This window comes from Phyllobates terribilis, unplaced genomic scaffold (genome assembly GCF_046119375.1).
Source record: "Phyllobates terribilis strain yellow unplaced genomic scaffold, ASM4611937v1 Scaffold_11__3_contigs__length_659146591, whole genome shotgun sequence".
NCBI classification, from domain to species: Eukaryota; Metazoa; Chordata; class Amphibia; order Anura; family Dendrobatidae; genus Phyllobates; species Phyllobates terribilis.
The window spans coordinates 122,067,143-122,092,661 of NW_027362771.1; the positions used below are offsets into that span (position 1 = coordinate 122,067,143).

The 25,519-nt window shown below is 43.1% G+C and overlaps 1 protein-coding gene across 1 annotated transcript in view; it reads left to right on the top strand.

Moving 5' to 3' along the window:
- The window catches only part of LOC141165727 (dynein axonemal heavy chain 3-like), a 2,796,342-nt gene that overhangs the window by 1,202,340 nt on the left and 1,568,483 nt on the right, over window positions 1-25,519 (top strand). Inside the window, exon 32 of the mRNA XM_073651577.1 lies at window positions 10,873-11,016. Within this exon, the coding sequence (XP_073507678.1) occupies window positions 10,873-11,016 (144 nt within the window). The remainder of the gene's footprint in view (window positions 1-10,872; window positions 11,017-25,519) is intronic.

The window sequence follows — 25,519 nt, forward strand, 5'->3', positions numbered from 1 at the left end:
TAACAGAGACTTGGCTAGACGATAGCTACGACTGGGCGGTAAATTTATTAGATTATAGTTTATTTAGAAGGGACCGGAAACAGGGGAAAGGCGGAGGAGTCTGCTTATATGTAAAGTCATGTCTAAAACCCAGACTAAGGGAAGATATAGGAGAGGGAGAAGAGGGGGTCGAGTCCATGTGGGTAGAGATAGAGGGAACTAAAAATAATAATAAAATATTACTTGGGGTCTGCTATAAGCCACCAAATATAACAGAGGAGAATGAGAATCTGCTATTAGGACAAATAGACAAAGTAGCAAAACATAATGAAGTGATTGTAATGGGGGATTTCAACTACCCGGATATTGACTGGGAAACAGAAACCTGTAAATCTCAGAAAGGAAAAAGGTTCTTGACAAATATTAAGGATAATTATCTCTCCCAACTAGTGCAGGAGCCAACGAGAGGGAAGGCCGTGTTGGACTTAATATTGACTAATAGGCCTGATAGAATAACTGAGGTACAGATAGGGGGGCACCTAGGTAATAGCGACCATAATATTATCGACTTCAAAATGCCCTTCAGTAGGGTTATCAATAAGGGAACAACAAAAACATTAAACTTTAGGAGGGCGAAGTTTGATCATCTGAAAGAAAGCCTTCAACTTATTGACTGGGACAAAGTTCTTAATCAAAGGAATACGAATAGTAAATGGGAAACCTTCAAAAGAATTCTGAATACTCAGTGCAAGAGATATATACCGTATGGGAATAAAAGGGCCAGAAATAAGAGGAAACCAATATGGTTGAACAAGAACGTAAAAGGGGCGTTAAATAGCAAAAAAGAGGCATTCAAGAGATTAAAACAGGAAAACAGTAAGGAGGCACTAATGTGTTACAAGGAAAAAACGAGAACCTGTAAAAAACAAATAAAAATAGCGAAGGAGGAAACAGAGAGACGTATTGCTAGGGAAAGTAGATCAAATCCCAAACTGTTCTTTACGTATATAAATAGTAAAAGGATTAAATCGGATAAAAATTGGACCGATAAAAAGTGAGGAAGGCAAAATCATAGAGAAAGATGAGGATAAAGCTAATCTATTAAATAATTTTTTTTCGACAACTTTCACAAAGGAAATCGAACTAACAGGAGAAATGAGAAGTGACAAACTTAATCCTCCACTAAGTATGACAAATCTAACCCAAGCTGGGGTACAGAAACGCCTCAGTAACATTAAAATAAACAAATCACCAGGACCTGATGGCATACACCCACGGGTACTAAGGGAACTAAGTAATGTGATAGACAGACCGTTATATCTTATATTTAAGGACTCTGTTGAGACTGGGTCTGTACCACTTGATTGGCGACAGGCGAATGTAGTGCCAATATTCAAAAAGGGAGCGAAAAGTGACGCCGGAAACTATCGGCCGGTGAGTCTGACGTCCGTTGTGGGCAAAATTTTTGAAAGCTTCATTAAAGAGGCAATTACGGAGCATCTTGATGCTATTAATCTTTTAATCCCGAACCAACATGGATTCATGAGGAATCGCTCCTGCCAAACAAACCTGATTGACTTCTACGAGGAGGTTAGCTCTCGAGTAGATCAGGGGGAACCAGTGGATGTCGTGTATCTCGACTTCTCAAAAGCGTTCGATAGCGTGCCACATAATAGGTTGGTATACAAAATGAGAATGATGGGGCTGGGGGAAAATGTCTGCAAGTGGGTAGCTAACTGGCTAAAGGATAGAAGGCAGAGGGTGGTTATAAATGGAATATACTCAGATTGGGTAAGCGTCACTAGTGGGGTACCACAGGGGTCTGTACTAGGCCCAATGTTATTTAATATCTTTATTAACGACATAGTCAACGGGATAAATAGTAAAATATCAATATTTGCAGATGACACAAAGTTATGTAAAACAATTAATACAAAAGAGGACAGTGCAGACCTACAGAGGGATTTGGATAAGCTGGGTAGGTGGAGCATTAAATGGCAAATGAGGTTTAACGAGGAGAAATGTAAGGTCATACATATGGGAAGGAAAAATGGAAGTCACCAGTACTCACTGAATGGGAAATCATTGGGGAATTCAGAGATGGAGAAGGACTTGGGCATCTTGATTGATAGCAAACTAAATTGGAGTGCCCAAAGTCAGGCCGCTGCTGTAAGGGCAAACAGGGTAATGGGATGTATCAGAAGAGGTATAGCTGCAAAGGATGAGAACATTGTTCTTCCACTGTACAAAGCACTGGTCAGACCACACTTGGAATACTGTGCTCAGTTATGGGCCCCAATATATAGAAAGGATATAAATGAGCTTGAAAAGGTACAAAGGAGGGCAACAAAATTAATAAAGGGAATGGAGGGACTGCAATACCCAGAGAGGCTGGCAAAATTAGGACTATTTAGCCTGGAAAAGAGAAGGTTGAGGGGGGACATAATAAATGTGTACAAATATGTTAGGGGACAGTATAGAGATCTTGCCCAGGATTTGTTCAAAAGGAGGGATATTACGGTAACAAGAGGGCATTCACTAAGACTGGAAGAGAAAAGGTTTCAGCACCAGCATAGGAAGGGGTTCTTTACGGTAAGAGCAGTGAGAATATGGAATTCACTGAGTGAGGAGACGGTAATGTCAGATTCACTACACCAGTACAAGCGGGGACTGGATGCATTTCTAGACACCAGGCAGATTTCAGCATATACTTAAAAATAAAATAAAATAGTAGGTTGATACAGGGATTTATTCTGACTGCTGGTTTCAGAGTCGGGAGGGAATTTTTCCTCAGGTGAAGATTGGCCAAATCATTTGGGGTTTTTGCCCTCCTCTGGATCAACTTTAGCAATTACAGAACTAACAGGTCGAACTTGATGGACGCAAGTCTTTATTCGGCTTTACAAACTATGTTACTATGTTACTATGATATCGATCACTGCAATTAGGGGGTTAAACTGCCGGGAGAGGTACGGGCACCGCTCTTGGCACTGGCAGTGAGAGCCGGGTGTCAGCTGTGATATTAGCTGAACACCCGGCCGAGATCGTGCTCACGCACCTCCTGTGCACAAAAAATCGTCATGACGTACTCAGTACATCATAAGTCAGAAAGCACTTCCCAACCGTAACGTACTGGGTACGCCCAAGGTCGTAAAAGGGTTAATTTGCGTACAATAGCTTCACTGCCAAGAAAGAGTCACACATACTAGGGCCAGCTAATTCACGCCTGCCTTTTTAATCTTGTAGGGTGTACAGACTTTTAATCTTGTAGGCTTGATAGACTTTGTTTAGGGAAGGAGCACTGCTGTAAGAAAAAGAAATGACTTCAGAGATAAAATGTCTAGAGACATAAAATAAGAAAGTGAAATATTAAGGCAATTAGTGCAATTATGACATAGAGGAGTTTTGATAGAAAGGTAATTTTAAAAATATTAACATGGTCTAACAGATAGTGGCGGTAAAGCCCAGGCTTTTAACCTTTGCTCCATTGTTTGCATGAGTGGGTCTAGGTTAAGTTGCTGATATTGAACGAGGTTTGCTCTAACTTGAATGCCCAAATATTTAATCTGCCTAATCTTTTGTACAGGAAAGTGGTCAATTATTTGAAGTTAGGAAAATTATTAGGAAGCCAGGAAAAGACCAATGTCTACAACTTTTATCTGAATGTCATCTGCCAAGAGGCAAATTTTTTCAACAATCAAACCCCTGGTGATGTACCTGAGTGAAGGAAGAGGGCCTGACAGTGACCGCCAAGGGTTCAAGGGCAAACAGTAAGGAAGAGGATGGACAACCTGATCTAATTCCATGTTAGAGAGGGAACAATTATATAGCTAAGGTATTCCTAACCCTGGTAACCGGGGTGACGTACAGTGGCTTGCGAAAGTATTCACCTCCTTGGCTTTTTCGTGTTTTTCTACCTCACAACCTGGAATTTCACAGGTTTTTTGAGAGTTTGCATCAGTTCATGTAAAGAACATTAAAAAAAATTAAACCTAAACAGAGCAACTAAGAGTCATAGTGTAATTAACAAAAACATATTTTTATTGCATAATACACTAAGATTTTATACAAAACACACTAAAAAGAGCCCTGCTCATTAGCATAGGCACAAACAGGGCAGTCCCTACAAGTAATACAGAAGTATCAGTTTAGGCTCGCAACCAAAAATGGATGGACATTAGAAGTATACTGGTCAGAAAAGGTGCAATTGCATAGTGCTTATGTGGGGGGGTGATAGGGAAAAAAAGGAAAAATTATTGGATTCAACAAATGTGGTCCCAATATGGCTAGATCGCAAAAATATTAGTGTGAAACAGAGTGTTTAAGGCAAAATTGCCAAGAAAAATATTAAATTACACAGTCACAATTATGAAACCCTACATGTGGAAACCAGTATAAAGGCCATGCCACAATGTTACAACCCCCTCCATGCTTGCAAGGTTATAAACCCACAGCAGAATATATATAATTGATATGATGTCAAAATAATCAGATAAAGATATAAAAGCCGCCTTACTTCCACGCCAGATGTCTTGTCCCTTTACGCATGTTTTGGTGCCGCTGGGCACCTTTTTCAAGGGAAGTGTCTCAGCCTACAACTGTGAACATGCCTACAACTTTGAACATTTGGTTTTATTTTTATTTTGAAGCAAACAACAAATTACTGAAAACTTCATTGTGCATAACTATTCACCCCCTAAAGTCAGTACTTTGTAGAGCCTCTCTTTTCAGCACTTATAGCTGCAAGCTGCTTTGGATAAGTCTTTATGACCTTTTCACCTCTTGCCACTGGGATGTTTGCCCATTCCTCAAGACAAAACTGTTCCAGCTCTTTGAAGCTAGATGGTGTCCTCTGGTGAACAGCAATCTTCAAGTTTGACCTCAGATTCTCAATTGAATTAAGGTCTAGGCTTTGACTAGGTCAATCCAATACATTTACATGTTTCCTCTTAATTCACTTGAGTGTTTCTTTAACGCTATGCTTTGGGCCTTTGTCTTGTTGGAAGGTGAACCATCAACTCAGTCTGAAATCACTGAGAGACTAAAACAGGTTTTGCTCAAAAATATCCTTGAATTTCACACCACCCATCTTCCCCTTGAGTCAGATCATTTTTCCCTTTTCCTGCTGCCAAAAAACATCCCCACCGCATGATACTGCCACGACCATATTGTACTGTGGGGATGGTGTTCTTTGGGAAATGAGCTGTGTTGGTTTGGCTCCAGACATAGCATTTTCCTTGGTGCCCAAAAAGTTAAATTTTGGTCTCATCTGACCACAGCACCTTCCTCCATACATTTGGCGAGTCTCCTACATGTCTTTTGGCACACTCAAAACAAGCCTTACAATTTTTGCGTGTAAGTAAAGCCTTTTTTCTGCCCACTCTTCTAGAAAGGCCGCCTCTATGGAGTGTATGGCTTATTGTGGTCTTATGGACAGATACTCCAGTCTTTGCTTGGGAACTCTGCAGCTTTTTCAAGGTTACCTTTGGTCTCTGTGCTGCCTTTCTGATTAATACCCTCCTTGTCTGAGCTGAGAGTTTTGGTGCGTGGCCCTCTCTTGGCAGGTCTGGTGTGGTACCATGTTCTTACTATTTGATGATAATGGATTTGATGGTGCTCTGGGGGAACATCAGAGATTGGAATATTTTTTTATAACTCAACACTGATTTCTCATTCATTTTGTCCCTGACTTGTTTATCGATCTCCTTTGTCTTCATGGTTTTGTTTGCTTAGGGGTGCCTCATGCTTAATGGTGTAAAAGCCTCTGAAGCCTTTCAGAAAAAGTGTGTATATACTGACAGACTGCGTGACACTTAGATTGCACACAGGTGGACTTCCTTTCACTAAGAATGTGACTTATGAAGGTGATTGATTGCACCAGAAATTTTTAGGGTCATCATCGCAAAAGGGGTGAATATATATATACACATGACAATTTTTAGTTATTTGATCTCAAAAATTTCTTTAGCAATCCAGTCTCTTTTCAGGGCCATAACGTTTTGACCTGTCAGTTGGGTTTCCTGAAGACATATTATATTTATTGAGTACCTCTTAACAAAATTTAGAACCTAAACCCTTTTAAAGTTTGGAGTTAAGGTCACGTACATTCCAGGCCACTACTTTAAGAGATGCAAAGGTTGGATTGTGCCAGAGAAGTAAATAGCAGAAGACCATCCAGCGAAAAGAGAGGCCAGTTAGTAGCACTGTACTTTGAGAAGGAGTTATTCATACATTCTTAGCAGACAAAAGCATACCTGAAAACAGAATTGCACAGCCTTTGAAAGAAAGAAAAAAAAGTAAGACCCAATAAGTAATACTAAATACTAGATGTACTAGCTTTTCATGTGGGGGTCTATTAATTTTTGCCTCAACTAATTTGTATGAAACTGAAGATTTTGTAATGCAAGTTATATTATTAACTTTACTTTCATGTTATTGGTTAAAAAATAATCTATAATCTATGAAACTCAGTCTTGTCAAAATTTTGGAAATTGTTCTTGTATTCAGTAAAATATTGATTACAATCTTACTTTCAAAAGGGATGTACTCATTAATGCTGAGAACTGTGTATATATATATTTTTTTCGTTCATTGTCCTGCTTATTGTGATGGTATTACATAATGGACAAGTATCTGCATGTATTTCTTATAATCTTGAACAAACTCCCAATTCCATTTATTGAAATAAAGCCCAAACTTGCAAGCAAACTCCACTATGCTTCACTGTTCTCTGCAGACACCAATTGTTGTATCACTCTCTAACCTTTTGACAGCAAACTGTATTCTGTTGCAGCCAAATATTTAAAATTTTGACTCATCAGTCCAGCGCACCTGATGCCATTTTCCTGCACCCAAGTTCCTATGTTTTTATGCATAGTTGAGCAACTTGGCAATTATTTCTATGTGGAAGATATGATTTTTGGCCACAAGTCATCCATGAAGACCTCTTGTGGCCAGACTTCTATGAATAGTAGATGGGTGTGTGTATGAGGCCCACTGAATGATGATAGTTCTGAGTTGATGGCACTGCTGAACATCTTCCAATTTTGAAGGAAAGTAAGCATTAGAGATGAGCGGTGTTCGACTAGAACTGTTCTCCAATCTCAAATTCGAGCTATTTTGGGCGGTGTTCGAGTCATTCGACGAACGCGAACGATTTGCAAAAAATTTGGCTGTTCGAGGTTATGTTCGATAACTGTTCGTGCACCAAAAGCGTGTCCTACATGTCTGGCATTTAGAGCACCAATCATGCAGGGATTGTCTGCCACTCACTGTAATGCCACAGCCATGGTGGTTGTGGCATTACAGTGGTTGCCCAAATCGATGGGAACAGTGCTCACAGTGAAACATGAAAAGCCGGCAATTCAGCAGCGGCATACACCGGTACCCGACAATTTAGAACAGAAAGAATAGAGCATCACACATAGATTAGATAGATAGAAACATGTCAGTCACATATATATGAAGTACAGTGATAGTGTTGCTTACTGTATTTGTCATTTAGTGTAAAGGATTTATTAAAAAAATATTAGTGTTTTCATGCACCGTCTCTTTAAAAAAGCCGGCCGGCAATTCAGCAGCGGTACCCGACAATTTATAACAGAAAGAATAGAGCATCACACATAGATTAGATAGATAGAAACATGTCAGTCACATATATAAGAAGTACAGTGATAGTGTTGATTACTGTACTTGTCATTTAGTGTTAAAATAAAGGATTTATTAAAAAAAAAATTGGCGTGGGGTTCCCCGTAATATTAGTCTCTAGCAGAGGTTAAGCAGATGGCTGGGGCAGATGTTTGAAGCCTGGGAAGGGGGTAATACCCACGGAGCTTCCCAGGCTACTAATATCAGCCCCCAGCTGAATACCTAGCCTTCACTAGCTATTAAAATGGGGGACCCCCAAAAAAATGACGTGCGGTCCCCCCTATTTTAATAGCTTGCAAAGGCTAAGCATACAGCTGGAGGCTGATATTAATAGCCCAGGAAGGGTGCCATGAATATTGGCCCCCTCCCAGGCTAGAAACACCAGCCGTCAGCCGCCCCAGAAATGGCGCATCCATAGGATGCGCCAATTCTGGCACTTAGCCTCGCTCTTCCCACTGCCCTGTAGCGGTGGCAGTGGGGTAATAGCGCTGGGGTTGATGTCAGCTTATAATGCCAGCTGACATCAAGCCCAGATTAGTAATGGAGAGACGTCTATAAGACACCCCCATTACTAACCCCATAGTCAAAGTTACAAAAAAACACAAACACCCAGAATAAAGTCCTTTAATTGAAATAAAGACACAATTCTTTATTGTTCTAAATTAAACCATACTTACCATCACGCCCATTCCAGCTGAAGCCAACGATCTCCGGCAATAAAAGTAAAATAATAAAGCAACTTCATACTTACCTTTCCATGGTTCCCACGACAGCTTCAGCTCTGCTACATTCACATGACAGGCTGGACCGCAGCAGAACGCTGCCATCCAGCTTGTCATCCTTCAGAGACACTGCAGAGCGCAAGCATGCCTGAGCTCTGCAGTGTCTATGAATGATGGCATGCTGGATGGCAGCGCTCAGCTGTGATCCAGCCTGTCTTCTCAATGCCATCCCAGCGTGGGAGAATTCTCCTGCTCAAGCGCTGAGCGCTGTGAATTTTCCCACGCTGTCAGTGACGTGCATGAAGTGAGCCGAGTTCATTGGACATGAGCTCACCTCATGCACGTCACTGACAGCATGGAAAAATTCTCCTGCACTCACCGCATGTGCAGGAGAATTTTCCCACGCTGTCAGTGACGTGCATGAGGTGAGCTGAGTTCATTGGACATGAACTCGGCTCATCTGGATGCCGTCACAGCCAGACACTGAGGAGCGCAAGCATGCCTGCGCTTCTCAGTGTCTGCCGCATGGCAAGCTGGATGGCAGCGTTCTGCTGCGGTCCAGCCTGTCATGTGAATGTAGCAGAGCTGAAGCTGTCGTGGGAACCATGGAAAGGTAAGGATTATTTTATTTTTATTGCAGGAGATCATTGGCTTCAGCTGGAATGGGCGTGATGGTAAGTATGGTTTAATTTAGAACAATAAAGAATTGTGTCTTTATTTCAATTAAAGGACTTTATTCTGGGTGTTTGTGTTTTTTTGTAACTTTGACTATGGGGTTAGTAATGGGGGTGTCTTATAGACGTCTCTCCATTACTCACCTGGGCTTGATGTCAGCTGGAATTATAAGCTGACATCAACCCCAGCCCTATTACCCCACTGCCACCGCTACAGGGCAGTGGGAAGAGCGAGGCTAATTGCCAGAATTGGCGCATCCTATGGATGTGCCATTTCTGGGGCGGCTGACGGCTGGTGTTTCTAGCCTGGGAGGGGGCCAATATTCATGGCACCCTTCCTGGGCTATTAATATCAGCCCCCAGCTGTCTGCCTAGCCTTTGCTAGGTATTAAAATAGGGGGGGACCCCATGTTATTTTTTTGAGTGTCCCCCATTTTAATAGCTAGAAAAGGCTAGGTATTCAGCTGGGGGCTGATATTAGTAGCCTGGGAAGCTCCGTGGGTATTACCCCCTTCCCAGGCTTCAAACATCTGCCCCAGCCGTCTGCTTAACCTCCGCTAGAGACTAAAATTACGGGGAACCCCACGCCAATTTTTTTTTAAATAAATCCTTTATTTTAACACTAAATGACAAGTACAGTAATTAACACTATCACAGTACTTATTATAAATGTGACTGACAGATAGAAACATATCTAATCTATGTGTGATGCTCTATTCTTTCGGTTATAAATTGTCGGGTACCGCTGCTGAATTGCCGGCCGGCTTTTTTAAAGAGACGGTGCATGAAAACACTAATATTTTTTGTAATAAATCCTTTAACACTAAATGACAAGTACAGTAACCAACACTGTCACTGTACTTCTTATATATGTGACTGACATGTTTCTATCTATCTAATCTATGTGTGATGCTCTATTCCTTCTTGTCTAAATTGTCGGGTACCGGTGTATGCTGCTGCTGAAATGCCGGCCGGCTTTTTTAAAGAGAGCGTCTTCTGAGCAGTTTGTCAGCTTTTGGACACCTTTGAAGGTGTTTTCTATGTGTTTCTATGTGTTTTTGTTTGCCTGCTATTGGTTTTAACGGTGTTCGACGAACAGTTCCTCGAACATCCCGGTGTTCGACGAACCGAACCGAACCCGAACACTACGGGGGTGGCTCAACACTAGTAAGCATATGCCTTTCATCTACTGCATTTTGTTACCTTTGTCAATCACTGGATCTACGGTTCTCATCGTTGCCTGTTTCTTGTTGTCCTCAATGCTGAGTAAAACAGGCAGTCATTAAGAACTATCTTCAGTGTTAAGTAGAACAAGGAGTTCTGGAAATGATGGTATGTCATTCATAGAGCCCTGATTCCAACATCATTGAGTCTGTGTGGGATTACATGAAGAGACAGAGGGATTTTCTCCAGTATATTTGAAACAACCTGCCTGCCGAGTGCCTTCAAAAACTGTGTACAAGTGTGCCTAGAAGAATTGATATTTTGATGGTGTTTTGAAGGCAAAAGTTAGTCACTCAACATATTGTTTTGGTTTACATTTTTTTTTATTGTTTATTCACTTCGCATTTTTTTCATTGATAAAAATAAACTATTAACACTTCTAGTTTTTAAAGCATTCTTACGTTGCAGCATTTTTTTCCACTGCATCACCCTATAACCTTTCCACATTGCTGTACATTTATATGTTAATCTTTGAAAGTGCATAATGTTGATGGCTTTTTCTTTGCCTCACTTAGTGCCTTTACTTATTTTGATTTTTAGATGTACATATGTCTGTAGGAAAATTATTCTATCTTACCAATCATTACCATGACATTTACTAATAAAACTCCCATTTTTTTCTTCAGCTTTCTTCCCAGCATCACTATGATTATGGCATGAGGGCAGTTAAATCAGTGTTAACAGCCGCTGGAAACCTAAAGGTTAAATTACCAAATGAGAAAGAGGATGTCCTGATGCTTAGATCAATACGTGACGTTAATCTGCCCAAGGTATTGTCCACTTCCAGCTACAGTGTATGCACTTTATAATGTGTTACTTGGGAATAGGAAAATGCATGACAGCAAACATGAGCTGTTGCTAGTTCTGGTCTTTTCCACTGTCATTTCAGATCGATTGACAATTACAAGGCAGGCAAGAAGATAAACTACATGCTATAGCTTAATTGCCATGTTTATGACCCTTCGCTTCTTTTAAAATGTCACCATGGAATGGAGTAAGGTTTTCATCTGCATATATTTCACCAGCCAGGGATAACGCTTCCTTTTTGGAATATACATGATTATTTGTTCAATGTGCTCCCAATATGCTGATGACCAATATATATATTTTTTAAGCTGCAAATTATATAAGAAAATCAAATAACCATATATGTGGTAACTGAGCTTCAACGTAAAAATTTTAATATCTTAATTATATAATGTGGAATTTAAAAAGTCAAGTTTGAGTCATAATACTAAATGACTGACAGAATAATTATAAGAAAGACAGTGGGGAAATAAGATTTTTTTTTAAACATGCATTTTCTTTTTTTTTAATATAGCAGCTTCTGAAACTATAAACTCAATTTAAAGGGGTTCTCTGGTCACAACATATTGATAATTTATCTATGGGAGAGATTATTATTATCAGTGTTGTGGGGACAGACAATCAGCTGTTATTTGACCTTAAATAGTCCATAAATAGGAAGTGTTGATTTTAATCTTAAAAGGCATCGTTCCAACAAGCAGCCCTGTATCATCACTTACATGTAGTCTCTTCTCCAGCTGTGTACGCTGTGCTCGTCTCGGCTCTAACTCATGCCCCAAGCAAAGTGTGTGTAGGGGTGCACATACAACACACTCCCAAAACTTCTTAGTGGTTTCAAAAATGTCTTATTTCTTCAAACTTGATTACCTGCTGATCTAGTCATGTGCTCACAGGTAGTAATAATAATAATGATAATAATAATAATCTTTATATAACATCTTCTGCCGCACTTTTCAGATTAGTGGAGATATGTACAGACTAAATCAGACATTACCGAGTAACACATGATTCAACCATTAGCAAGAGGAGAGAGGGCCCTGCTCACTAGTTTACAATCCAATAGTAGAGATGGGCGAACCCAAACAGTAAAGTTTGGGGCCCATATCGAACACCCAGTGATCGGGCATGAACCCCAAACACGGACTTCCTCTGCTGATGTGATTGCTCTACAAGTGAGATCGTCGTTCAACATTATGGATTATTTCATCAATTCGGACAAGTGAGGAATATGGCTGTTTTTTAATTTTTTTTTTTTACAGGTGACAATGGCTTCTGGGATTAGGTGTTGGGTGAGTATACAGTTGCTTTTTTATTTTTAAATTAATGAGTAAAACCGTGTGGACTTTTATTTCAAAGGAAGGATTTTTTGCATACTATGTCTTTATTTACAAGCGTTTACTATGGAGTTAGTAATGGCGGTGTCTCATAGACGCCTGTCCATTACTAGAGATGAGCGGTGTTCGACTAGAACTGTTCGCCAATCTCAAATTCGAGCTGTTTTGGGCGGTGTTCGAGTTGTTCGACGAACCCGAACGATTTGCAAAAAATTCGGCTGTTCGAGGTTATGTTCGATAACTGTTCGTGCACCAAAAGCGTGTCCTGCATGTCTGGCGCTATTTAGAGCACCAATCATGCAGGGATTGTCTGCCACTCACTGTAATGCCACAGCCATGGTGGTTGTGGCATTACAGTGATTGCCCAAATCGATGGGAACAGTGCCAACAGTGAAACATGAAAAGCCGGCAATTCAGCAGCGGCATACACCGGTACCCGACAATTTAGAACCGAAAGAATAGAGCTTCACACATAGATTAGATAGATATAAACATGTCAGCCACATATATACGAAGTACAGTGAAAGTGCTGCTTACTGTACTTGTCATTTAGCGTAAAGGATTTATCAAAAAAAATAATAGTGTTTTCATGCACTGTCTCTTTAAAAAATCCGGCCGGCAATTCAGCAGGGTACCCGACAATTTATAACAGACAGAATAGAGCTTCACACATAGATTAGATAGATAGAAACATGTCAGTCACATATATATGAAGTACAGTGACAGTGTTGATTACTGCATTTGTCATTTAGTGTAAAGGATTTATTAAAAAAAATAATAGTGTTTTCATGCACCGTCTCTTTAAGAAAGCCGGCCGGCAATTCAGCATCTGTACCCGACAATTTATAACAGACAGAATAGAGCTTCACACATAGATTATATAGATAGAAACATGTCAGTCACATATATATGAAGTACAGTGATAGTGTTGGTTACTGTACTTGACATTTAGTATTAAAATAAAGGATTTATTATTAAAAAAATTGGCGTGGGGTTCCCCTTAATTTTAGGCTCTAGCGGAGGTTAAGCAGACGGCTGGGGCAGATGTTTGAAGCCAGGGAAGGGGGTAATACCCACGGAGCTTCCCAGGCTACTAATATCAGCCCCCAGCTGAATACATAGCCTTTACTAGCTATTAAAATGGGGGACCCCCCAAAAAAAATGACGTGGGGTCCCCCCTAATTTAATAGCTAGCAAAGGCTAGGCAGACAGCTGGGGGCTGATATTAATAGCCCAGGAAGGGAGCCATGAATATTGGCCCCCTCCCAGGCTAGAAACACCAGCCGTCAGCCGCCCCAGAAATGGCGCATTCATAGGATGCGCCAATTCTGGCACTTAGCCTCGCTCTTCCACGCTGCCCTGGTGCGGTGGCAGGGGGTAATAGGGTTGGGGTTGATGTCAGCTTATAATGCCAGCTGACATCAAGCCCAGGTTAGTAATGGAGAGGCGTCTATAAGACACCCCCATTACTAACCCCATAGTCAAAGTTAAAAAAAACACAAACACCCAGAATAAAGTCCTTTAATTGAAATAAAGACACAATCCTTTATTGTTCTAAATTAAACCATACTTACCATCACGCCCATTCCAGCTGAAGCCAACGATCTCCTGCAATAAAAGAAAAATAATAAAGCAACCTCATCCTTACCTTTCCATGGTTCCCACGACAGCTTCAGCTCTGCTACATCGAGATGACAGGCTGGACCGCAGCAGAACGCTGCCATCCAGCCTGTCATCCCGCAGACACTGAGAAGCGCAGGCATGCTTGCGCTCTGCAGTGTCTGGCTGTGACGGCATCCAGATGAGCCGAATTCATGTCCAATGAACTCGGCGCACCTCATGCACGTCACTGACAGCGTGGGAGAATTCTCCTGCACTCAGCACTTCAGCGTGAGAATTCTCCCACGCTGTCAGTGACGTACATGAGGTCAGCTGAGTTCATTGGACATGAATGAGCTCACCTCATGCACTTCACTGACAGCGTGGGAGAATTCTCACGCTGAAGTGCTGAGTGCAGGAGAATTCTCCCACGCTGTCAGTGACGTGCATGAGGTGCGCCGAGTTCATTGGACATGAACTCGTCTCATCTTTATGCCGTCACAGCCAGACACTGCAGAGCGCAAGCATGCCTGCGCTTCTCAGTGTCTGCGGGATGACAGGCTGGATGGCAGCATTCTGCTGCGGTCCAGCCTGTCATCTCGATGTAGCAGAGCTGAAGCTGTCGTGGGAACCATGGAAAGGTAAGGATGAGGTTGCTTAATTATTTTACTTTTATTGCAGAAGACATTGGCTTCAGCTGGAATGGGCGTGACGGTAAGTATGGTTTAATTTAGAACAATAAAGAATTGTGTGTTTATTTCAATTAAAGGACTTTTTTCTGGGTGTTTGTGTTTTTTTTAAATACTTTACTAGAAATTCATGGCGGTCATGTCTAATATTGGCGTGACCCCATGAATTTCGGGCTTAGGGCCAGCTGATAATGCCAAGCTGGCCCTAACCTCTTTATTACCCAGTGAGCCACCGCACCAGTGCCCTGGATGAGTTGGGTACAGCGCCAGAAGATGGCGCTTCTATGAATGCGCCATTTTCCGGGGTGGCTGCGGACTGCATTTTGCAGCGGGGGGGGACCCAGAGAGCTTGGGCCGCCCTGCGCTGCGCATTCCAGCCCCCAGCTGCCTAGTTGTACCTGGCTGGACACAAAAATAGGGCGAAGCCCCACGTATTTTTTTTTTTAATTATTTCATGAAATTCATGAAATAATTAAGAAAAAAAGGGCTTCCCTATATTGTTGTGTCCGGCCAGGTACAAATAGGCAGCTGGTGGTTGGGGGCAGCCCGTTCCTGCCTGCTGTACCTGGCTGGACACAAATATAGGGCGAAGCCCCACGTCAATTTTTTTTTAAATTATTTCATGAAACTAGATGGTGGCCCGATTCTAACGCATCGGGTATTCTAGAATATGTATGCGGCAGACCCGACGCAATCAGCAGAGCGGTGTTTAAATTTGGCGCCAAAATCGCTGACTGGTCGCGGCCAGCAACTGTGACCAATCAGCAGAGCGGGGTTTAAATTTGGCGCCAATACTGCTGATTTGTCGTGGCCGGCAACCGTGACCAATCAGCCGAGCAGGGTTTAAATTTGGCGCCAATACTGCTGATTGGTCGCGGACGGCGACCGCGATCAATCAGCAGAGCGGTGTTTAAATTTGGCGCCAATAATGCTGATTAGTCGCGGCCGGCATCCGCGACCAATTAGCAGAGCGGGGTTTAAATTTGTTGCCAATCTCGCTGATTGGTCGCGGCTGGAGTCCGCGACCAATCAGCAGAGCGTTGTTTAAATTTGGCGCCAATCTCACTGATTGGTCGCGGACCTCAGACGCGTCCAATCAGCAGAGCGTTGTTTAAATTTGGCGCCAAGCTCGCTGATTGGTCGCGGCCGCTATTTAAATGTGGCGCCCAAATCGGTGATTGATCGCGGGCAGCGTCCGCGACCAATCAGCAGAGCGGTGTTTAACTTTAGCGCCAAGATCACTGATTGGTCGCGTGCGGAGAGCGCGACCAATCAGCTAATCGTATTGCTGAGGACCGGGGAGCGCCGCTGCCTGGTTGGATACTTCCGCTGCGAGAACCCGGGACATGAGCGACTGGTCGCAGCAGAAGTATCCCGACCCGCAGCGCAGCTCCCCGGTCCTCCCTTGACACCCTAGCCGCTGATGTCCCCACAGTATCCGCATGGTGTTACAAAGATCCGGACATTTGTGTTAAAAATCGCTGATTGGTCGCTGGCGCTGCCAGCGACCAATCACCGATTTGGGCGCCAAATTTAAATATCGGCCGCAACCAATCACCGATCTTGGCTCCACATTTAAACACCGCTGAGCTGATTGGTCGCCGACGCTGGGCGCGACCAATCACCGATTTTGGCGCCACATTTAAATAGCGTCCGCGACCAATCAGTACAGCGGTGTTTAAATGTGGAGCCAAGATGGGTGATTGGTCGCGGCCGATATTTAAATTTGGCGCCCAAATCGGTGATTGGTCGCGGGCAGCGCCAGCGACCAATCAGCGATTTTTAACACAAATGTCCGGACCTTTGTAACACCATGCGGATACTGTGGGGAGATCAGCAGCTAGGGTGTGAAGGGAGGACCGGGGAGCGGCGCTGCGGGTCGAGATACTTCTGCTGCGAGTACCCGCTCATGTCCCGGGTTCTCGGAGCGGAAGTATCCAACCAGGCAGCGCCGCTGACATCCATGCGGCTAGGGTGTGAAGGGAGGACCGGGGAGCGGCGCTGACATCCAATTGGTCGCGGCCGCTATTTAAATGTGCCGCACAAATCGGTGATTGGTCGCCGTCTTGACCGCGACCAATCACTGATCTTGCCGCCAAAGTTAAACACTACTGTGCTGATTGGTCGCGGACCCTGCCCGCGACCAATCACCGATTTGTGCGCCAAATTTAAATATCAGCCTCATGCACGTCACTGACAGCGTGGGAAAATTCTCCTGCACTCAGCGCGAGAATTCTCCCACGCTGTCAGTGACGTACATGAGGTGAGCTGAGTTCATTGGACATGAACTCGGCTCATCTGGATGCCGTCACAGCCAGACACTGCAGAGCGCAAGCATGCCTGCGCTTCTCAGTGTCTGCGGGATGACAGGCTGGATGGCAGCGTTCTGCTGCGGTCCAGCCTGTCATCTCGATGTAGCAGAGCTGAAGCTGTCGTGGGAACCATGGAAAGGTAAGGATGAGGTTGCTTTATTATTTTTCTTTTATTGCAGGAGATCGTTGGCTTCAGCTGGAATGGGCGTGATGGTAAGTATGGTTTAATTTAGAACAATAAAGGATTGTGTCTTTATTTCAATTAAAGGACTTTATTCTGGGTGTTTGTGTTTTCTTTTAACTTTGACTATGGGGTTAGTAATGGGGGTGTCTTATAGACGCCTCTCCATTACTAACCTGGGCTTGATGTCAGCTGGCATTATAAGCTGACATCAACCCCAACCCTATTACCCCCTGCCACCGCACCAGGGCAGCGTGGAAGAGCGAGGCTAAGTGCCAGAATTGGCGCATCCTATGAATGCGCCATTTCTGGGGCGGCTGACGGCTGGTGTTTCTAGCCTGGGAGGGGGCCAATATTCATGGCTCCCTTCCTGGGCTATTAATATCAGCCCCCAGCTGTCTGCCTAGCCTTTGCTAGCTATTAAATTAGGGGGGACCCCACGTCATTTTTTTTGGGGGGTCCCCCATTTTAATAGCTAGTAAAGGCTATGTATTCAGCTGGGGGCTGATATTAGTAGCCTGGGAAGCTCCGTGGGTATTACCCCCTTCCCAGGCTTCAAACATCTGCCCAGCTGTCTGCTTAACCTCCGCTAGAGACTAAAATTAAGGGGAACCCCACGCCAATTTTTTTTAATAATAAATCCTTTATTTTAATACTAAATGACAAGTACAGTAACCAACACTATCACTGTACTTCATATATATGTGACTGACATGTTTCTATCTATCTAATCTATGTGTGAAGCTCTATTCTGTCTGTTATAAATTGTCGGATACAGATGCTGAATTGCCGGCCGGCTTTTTTAAAGAGACGGTGCATGAAAACACAATTATTTTTTTTAATAAATCCTTTACACTAAATGACAAGTACAGTAAGCAACACTGTCACTGTACTTCTTATATATGTGACTGACATGTTTCTATCTATCTAATCTATGTGTGATGCTCTATCTTTCTGTTATAAATTGTCGGGTACAGATGCTGAATTGCCGGCCGGCTTTTTTAAAGAGACGGTGCATGAAAACACAGTTATTTTTTTTAATAAATCCTTTACACTAAATGACAAGTACAGTAAGCAACACTGTCACTGTACTTCATATATATGTGACTGACATGTTTCTATCTATCTAATCTATGTGTGAGGCTCTATTCCTTCTTGTCTAAATTGTCGGGTACCGGTGTATGCCGCTGCTGAATTGCCGGCCGGCTTTTTTAAAGAAAGCGTCTTCTGAGCAGTTTGTCAGCTTTTGGACACCTTTGAAGGTGTTTTCTATGTGTTTCTATGTGTTTTTGTTTGCCTGCCATTGGTTTTAACGGTGTTCGACGGTGTTCTAAGGTGTTCGACGAACAGTTCCTCGAACAGTTCGACGAACAGTTCCTCGAACATCCCGGTGTTCGATGAACCGAACCGAACCCGAACACTACGGGGGTGGCTCAACACTATCCATTACTACCTCCTGGGCTTCAGGTCAGCTGCCAATACAAGGCTGACATGAACCCCAACCCTATTACCCTACTTGCCACCACACCAGGGCAAGTGGAAAGAGACGTGGCTAAGCGCCAGATTTGGTGCATCTTATTGATGCACCATTTCTGGGGCCGCTGAGGGTTGATGTTATTAGACTCGGAGGGGGATAGTATCCATAGCCCTTTTCCTGGCCATTAATATCAGCCACTAGCTGTCTGGTTAGCCTTTGCTAGCTAAATTTTATAGGGGGATCTTAAGTCAATTTTTTTCTAGGGTTCCCCTGTAAGCTAGCCAGTAAACGCTAATCAAACAGGTGTGAGCTTTTATTGGACCATTTGGGCATAATAGTTCTTTCCTCGGCTATTAATATCAGCCCGCAGCTATCTGTTAGCCTTTGCTGGTTAGTAAATATAGGGGGACCCTATGTCATTTTTTTTCTGAGGTCCCCCCGGTAAACTAGCCAGTAAACGCTAATAAAACAGCTGTGAGATGTTATTAATACTAGGGGAACATTTTGAGTTAATTGACCCTTTTCCTAGCTAGTAATATCAGCTCCCAGCGGGTGGCTTTCCCTCTTCTGGTAATGAATAATTGGCAGGAGCACACGCTGTTTTTTTCATTTAACTCTTTATTTTACACATAATGTTCACTGTGGGTGCAGACTATAACTCTCATCATTGTCATCTGGTCGTGCTGATCTCAGGGAGAACAGGCGACAGTGATAGGAGTTGCACTCACTACCCGGTACTCGGCACTCCGACATTCAACAGTCCAGCACTAGCGCTATCGTGAGACCAGGTGGCTTGAATTCAGGTAACCTTACACCAGAGTTCAAAGCCAATGGGTCTCTCGACAGCTGCGGAAACCTCATGGGCAACTTTGAGGGGCATTTTAAAGGAGTTTTCCAGTCAAAACTGATAAATCTGCGCTCACTCTGTGTGACTGCAGTCCTATGAATCCCCCAGCGCACGCACTGTGCGCTGCGGGGAGTCGCCGGTTTCTGACTCGGGACCGGAGGGTATGTATGAGTTATGCATATCCCGGCCAGTTGGCGCAGCCTGGAGAGTGAGTGTAGACTCTGGGCCTCGCAACTGTCACTGCAGACTTATCGGATTTGACCGGATAACCCCTTTAAGGTTACTGGCGTTTCCAGCTGCTGGAACACCAGGAGGTTGTGAACTAAGGTTACCTTGAATGTGTATTTTACTGTACTTGTTAAAAAAAACTGAAAAAAAGGCGTGGGGTCCCTCATAATTTTCATAATCAGCAGAGGGAAAGCAGATGGCTTTGGGCTGATGTTTTATATTCTGGGAACGGATCAAGAGCCCTAAAGGTTTTCAGGCTATTAATATCAGCTGATGGGAGTAGTCATCAGCCAGCACCTGCTCTCACTGTTATCAGTGACTGCAGGCATAGGCTGATGGGAGTAGTAGTACTCTCATCAGCCGATGCTTATAACCTGCAGTAAGCTTTTTACCGCAGGTCTCAGTTAGCTATCTTACTGGCGGTAACAAACTTACTATCGATCAGAGACCCTGTTTCCTGTGCTGTCAGTCAGATGACAGTGTGGGAAACCACGGATATTCGGGTCCCCTATTCATATGAATGGGCTCCGGGTTCGAGTACTGTTCTGGTACCCGAACCAAACTTTTATTAGATATTCAGCCAAAGCCGGTGGACCAGAACATCCAGGGGTCCGCCCATCTCTATCCATTAGAAAATATGGGTGACCCAAAAGGTAAATTCAAAAAGTGAACTTGATGAGTGTGGGTCCTTGTTATGGACATAAACAACATAAGAGCATCAACACATGGTAAATACAAGAAATTAATGCAAAAAATTGGAAGAATCCAGCACCAGAAAACAATTAAAAATATATATTTAATTGAATACCTTAAAAATCTCATAACCTCAAAAAAAGGGCCAAACAAAGAATAACAAAAAGGGGAAGGGCGAAATGACAATAAACCTTACGCGTTTCAGACATTCATGTCCTTATTTGTAGGTATATTGAGTGAATTTAGACACATTAGGTTGCATGCCCATCCAATCACATACATAACTCACGTAATTAAGGGAAGTAATCACAGACATATGAAACAAAGGAACATAAATCAGCCAAATAAAAGAAAAAATACAAATAAATGTACAAAAACATACATATCATACAATGAATATACATATATTATACAATAATATTTATTACTTGAAATACAAATGGCCATATAAACCACAAATGTGGTGCTGCAATTAATAAAGGATTGTATATTATAGATCTTATTCGTGTTGCTATCCGTGTTGAAAATCTTAGTTTTAAACATGTATTTACATAAATTGCACAATGTTCCCTCCACATTTAAAAGATCCCTTCAGGTTAAGCCACGTAAAATTATGGACAGCATAATTAGAAAAAATGCTAGGTGACACCAAATTGCCGATTTTGTGGTCTTTTCTGGCCACACATTTGATCCCTTCTGAAAGAATTTTATAAAGGGTCAAAGGATTGGTAAATGCTTTGTAACAACTGCGTGATACCAAAATAATCTATACTAAAGGGAGAGTGGAGAAAATGATCTTATTCTTAATAATTTTATCCACATTATTATTTTTATTTTTATGACTATCGGTTAAGAGGGAATTACGTAATTTTTTTTTTGGTTATGTGATTTTTATGCAATTCAATTAAACGTATATGTTTAATTTTTTTCTGGTGCTGGAAATTGTTTCCATTATGGTGGTCATCATCATCAGTGGAACATCTATATATATAATCGTCTTATCCCGTCCGTCTGTCTGTCTTTCTGTCTGTCTGTCTGTCCTGGAAATCCCGTGTCACTCATTGGTCCGGCAGCGGCCAATCAGCGCCGCGGGATTTCTGAAAAAAGATGGTGGCCGTTAGCGGCTCATCTGCGGGACGGAGATGCAGCCGGGAGATGACCGGCGCAAGGCGCTCATCTCCCGGCCGGTAGCAGCAGAAGGACCCCGACTGCCGCCGCCGCTGACCTCCATGCGGAAGGGAGGACCTGGGAGCGCCGCTGCGGGTCGGGATACTTCTGCTGCGAGCAGTCGCTCATCTCCCGGCTTCTCGCAGCGGAAGTAGCCGCACAGGCAGCGGCGCTCCCCGGTCCTCACCAATACGATTCGCTGATTGGTCGCGCTTTCCGCTCGCGACCAATCAGTGATCTTGGCGCTAAAGTTAAATACCGCTCTGCTGATTGGTCGCGGCCGCTGCCCGCGACCAATCGCCGATTTGGGCGCCACATTTAAATAGCGGCCGCGACCAATCACCGATCTTGGCGCCACATTTAAACACTGCTGTGCTGATGGGCAGCGTTCGCGACCAGCGACCAATCAGCGATTTTGGCGCCACATTTAAACACTGCTGTGCTGATTGGTCGCGGACGCTGCCCGCGACCAATCAGCGATCTTGCCGACACATTTAAACACTGCTGTGCTGATAGGGCGCGGACGCCAGCTGCGACCAATCAGCGAGATTGGCGCCAAATTTATACAACGCTCTGCTGAATGGTCGCCGATGCCAGCCGCCCGCGACCAATCAGCGAGATTGGCGCCAAATTTAAACAACGCTCTGCTGATTGGTCGCCGACGGCAGCCACGACCATTCAGCGAAATTGGTGCAAAATTTAAACAACGATCTGCTGATTGGTTGCGGCCGCCAGCCGACCGCGACCAATCAGCGAGATTGGCGCCAAATTTAAACAACGCTCTGCTGATTGGTCACGGACGCCAGCCGACCGCGACCAATCAGCGAGATTGGCGCCAAATTTAAACAACGCTCTGATCTCCCGATGGCAAGTGTGAACGGAGGGCCGAAGAGCGGCGCCGCCGGTCGGGATGCTTCTGTTGCGAGCAGCCGCTCATCTCCCAGCTGCTCACAGCGGAAGTACCCGCATAGGCAGCGCCGCTCCCCGGCGAACAATCAGAGATTTTGGCGCCAAATTTAAACAACGCTCTGCTGATTGGTAGCGGTTGCCGGCCGCGACCAATCAGCAGTATTCGCGCCAAATTTAAACCCCGCTCTGCTGATTGGTCGCAACCACCGGCCGTGACCAATCAGCGATATTGGCGCCAAATTTAAACACCGCTTCGCTGATTGGTGGCGGTGGCCGGCCGCGACCAAGCAGCGATATTGGCGCCAAATTTTAACACCGCTCTGCTGATTGGTCGCGGTTGCGACTAATCACCATTATTGGCGCCAAATTTAAATAACGCTCTGCTGATTGGTCGCGTTCGCTGCCCGCGATCAATCAGCATTATTGGCGCCAAATTTAATCCCCGCTCTGCTGATTAGTCGCGACCGCCGGCCGTGACCAATCTGCGATATAGCCACCAAATTTTAACACCGCTTTGGTGATTGGTCACGGTTGCCAGCCTCGACCAATCAGAGATTTTGGCGCCAAATTTAAACACCGCTCTGTTGATTGCACCCTGTCGGCCGCATACATATTCTAGAATACCCGATGCATTAGAATCGGGCTACCATCTAGTGAATTTATAACCACAGTATAAGAACTTGAAAACTTAATGTCAATATTAATAATTTGCATAACAGTCATTATCAATGTTTTAAATAGGTACAACACTCCTTTGCATAGACCCCCTTTACAGTGCTTATGAAATTACATGAAACCATTTTAACTGGAACTTTTCAGAAAGAATTTACAGTCTAGTTAACACCTTCAGATCTGATTGTCCTACTGCTGCTGACCCAACAGTAGACTGTGCCTGATGGTGTATGTCGACTCTCTTAGCAGCACCATCACTTCATTCTATCAGTGTTAGTACTAAGGAGGAAGATGGGGATGTACAGAGCAGATTCAACTCTTTAGGGAGCGAAGATATTGTAAAAATAAAACTATAAATAGGGGTATAGCATGTCTTTGTATGAGGTAAACAGCCACATGGGAAATGTAAGAAACTAAGAGCCAGGTAGCAAACTACATGTCACAGTGTCTGAAAATGAATGATAAGGAAAGTTAGCCATGTTATGCAATAAAACATACAACCTATTCAATCTCCAAGAATTATTGGAATTACTATAGCTGTATTGTAACTTTTTTTTTTACAAAATTTACTATTAAAGGACAAATATTACATTTATAGAAAAGAAAAGATAGGTCCCAGCACTCACGTGTACGAAGTCAGTTCATTTATTCGACATACAGGCGAGTAACAAAACGTTTCATCCCCACACGGGTTTTTGTTAATCAGGCAATTTCACAATTAACAAAAGCCTGTGAGGGGCTGAAATGTTTTGTTACTCTCCTATATGTGGAATAAATGAACTAACTTCGTACACGTGAGTGCCGGGACCCGACTTTTCTATTTGTGATTTATTTTCCACGTGCACCACCAAGGACTGCGGAGTGCCGACTATGCTACTTCTTAAATATTACATTTAAACTTGTAATAAAATTTGCATTTCATTTTTAATGTTAGATAGAGATGAGCAAAGCGATTTGACGTGAGAAACTGGATCCAGCATATTCAAATAATTTTCTATTCAATTTGCGTGAATTGGCAAAAATGTCTACTATTAATTTACACAAGGCAGAAGATTGCATTAGCCAAGGAAGTTAAACGACCTTGAGCATGACTGGGTTTGCTTCCCAATAATGCATTGCAACTATCACATCACATAGTATAGCACAGTTATCCTATAGAACAGAAAGCCTGTTATAGACTAAAAAAAAAGGAGAGGAAGGGAATTCAGTGCTGAATTTTTGGGGACAATCTGTTTAGTAAGAGGATGACACAGCTTAATGCACAGAAAGAAAAAGCCCCAAGACTTTGAACATACTGTATAGATAGTGTGTGTCTGTGTGTGTGAGACAAGTAAGCAGTCAACCCCTTTACCACCTGTTTTCACCTTCCTGATCAGTGTCAATTTATGAAGTAATAACTCTGGATTGCTTCAACATGTCTCAGTGATGCTGAGATTATTTTTTCATGACACATTGTGCTTTATGTTAGTGGTAAATTTAGGTCAATATATTTAGTGCTTATTTGTGAAAAAACTACACTTCCCAATGAATTCATCTAGGGGAGCATGTTGACACTACATGTGACTCCCAGAATATAATACCTTTGGGCGATGAAAAAAGAATAATTATATTTTTACCACTAAAATGTTGTTTTAGCCCGAAGTTTTTTATTCTTATAAGGACTAATAGGAAAAAATGGACCACACAGTTTTTTGTGCAATTTCTCCTGAGGGTGCCAATACCCTACATGTAATCGAGAAATACTTTTCAGGCACAGTGCAAAGCTCAGAATGGAAGAAGCGCCATATTGTAGTGCAGATTTGGCTGTTATGGTTTGAGGGTGCATGACCCACTGGAAGAGCCCCTGAAGTGCCAAAACATCAGAACCCCACATAATTGACCCGATTTTGACAGCATGGATGGGTCACAGAATTTTATACCATTGGACAGTGAAGAAAAAATAATTACATTTTTTCCACAAAAATTTTGTTTAAGCCCCCGATTTTACATTTTCACATGGGAAAATGGGGAAAAATGGCACCAAAATTTGACACACAATTTCTGCTGAGCTTGGACATAGACACGTGGCGACAGTTGGGAGGGAAGAGCACTATTTGACACTTGGAGCACAGATTTTATTAGAATAGTTTGCGGACTTCATATGCAAAGTCACTATGTGCCAGAAGAGCAGAATCTCCCCCTAAAGTGATCCTTTTTAGAAATTACACCCCTCTGGGAATTTATCTACAGATGTAGTGATGATTTTGACTCCATGGTTTTTTTCCAGAAACAAGCAGCAATGGATGTTGATAAGTGAATATTGCAGTGTCTAGTACATTATGCCCTGCTTGTGCTTCTAGAGACATGTACCCATAAATA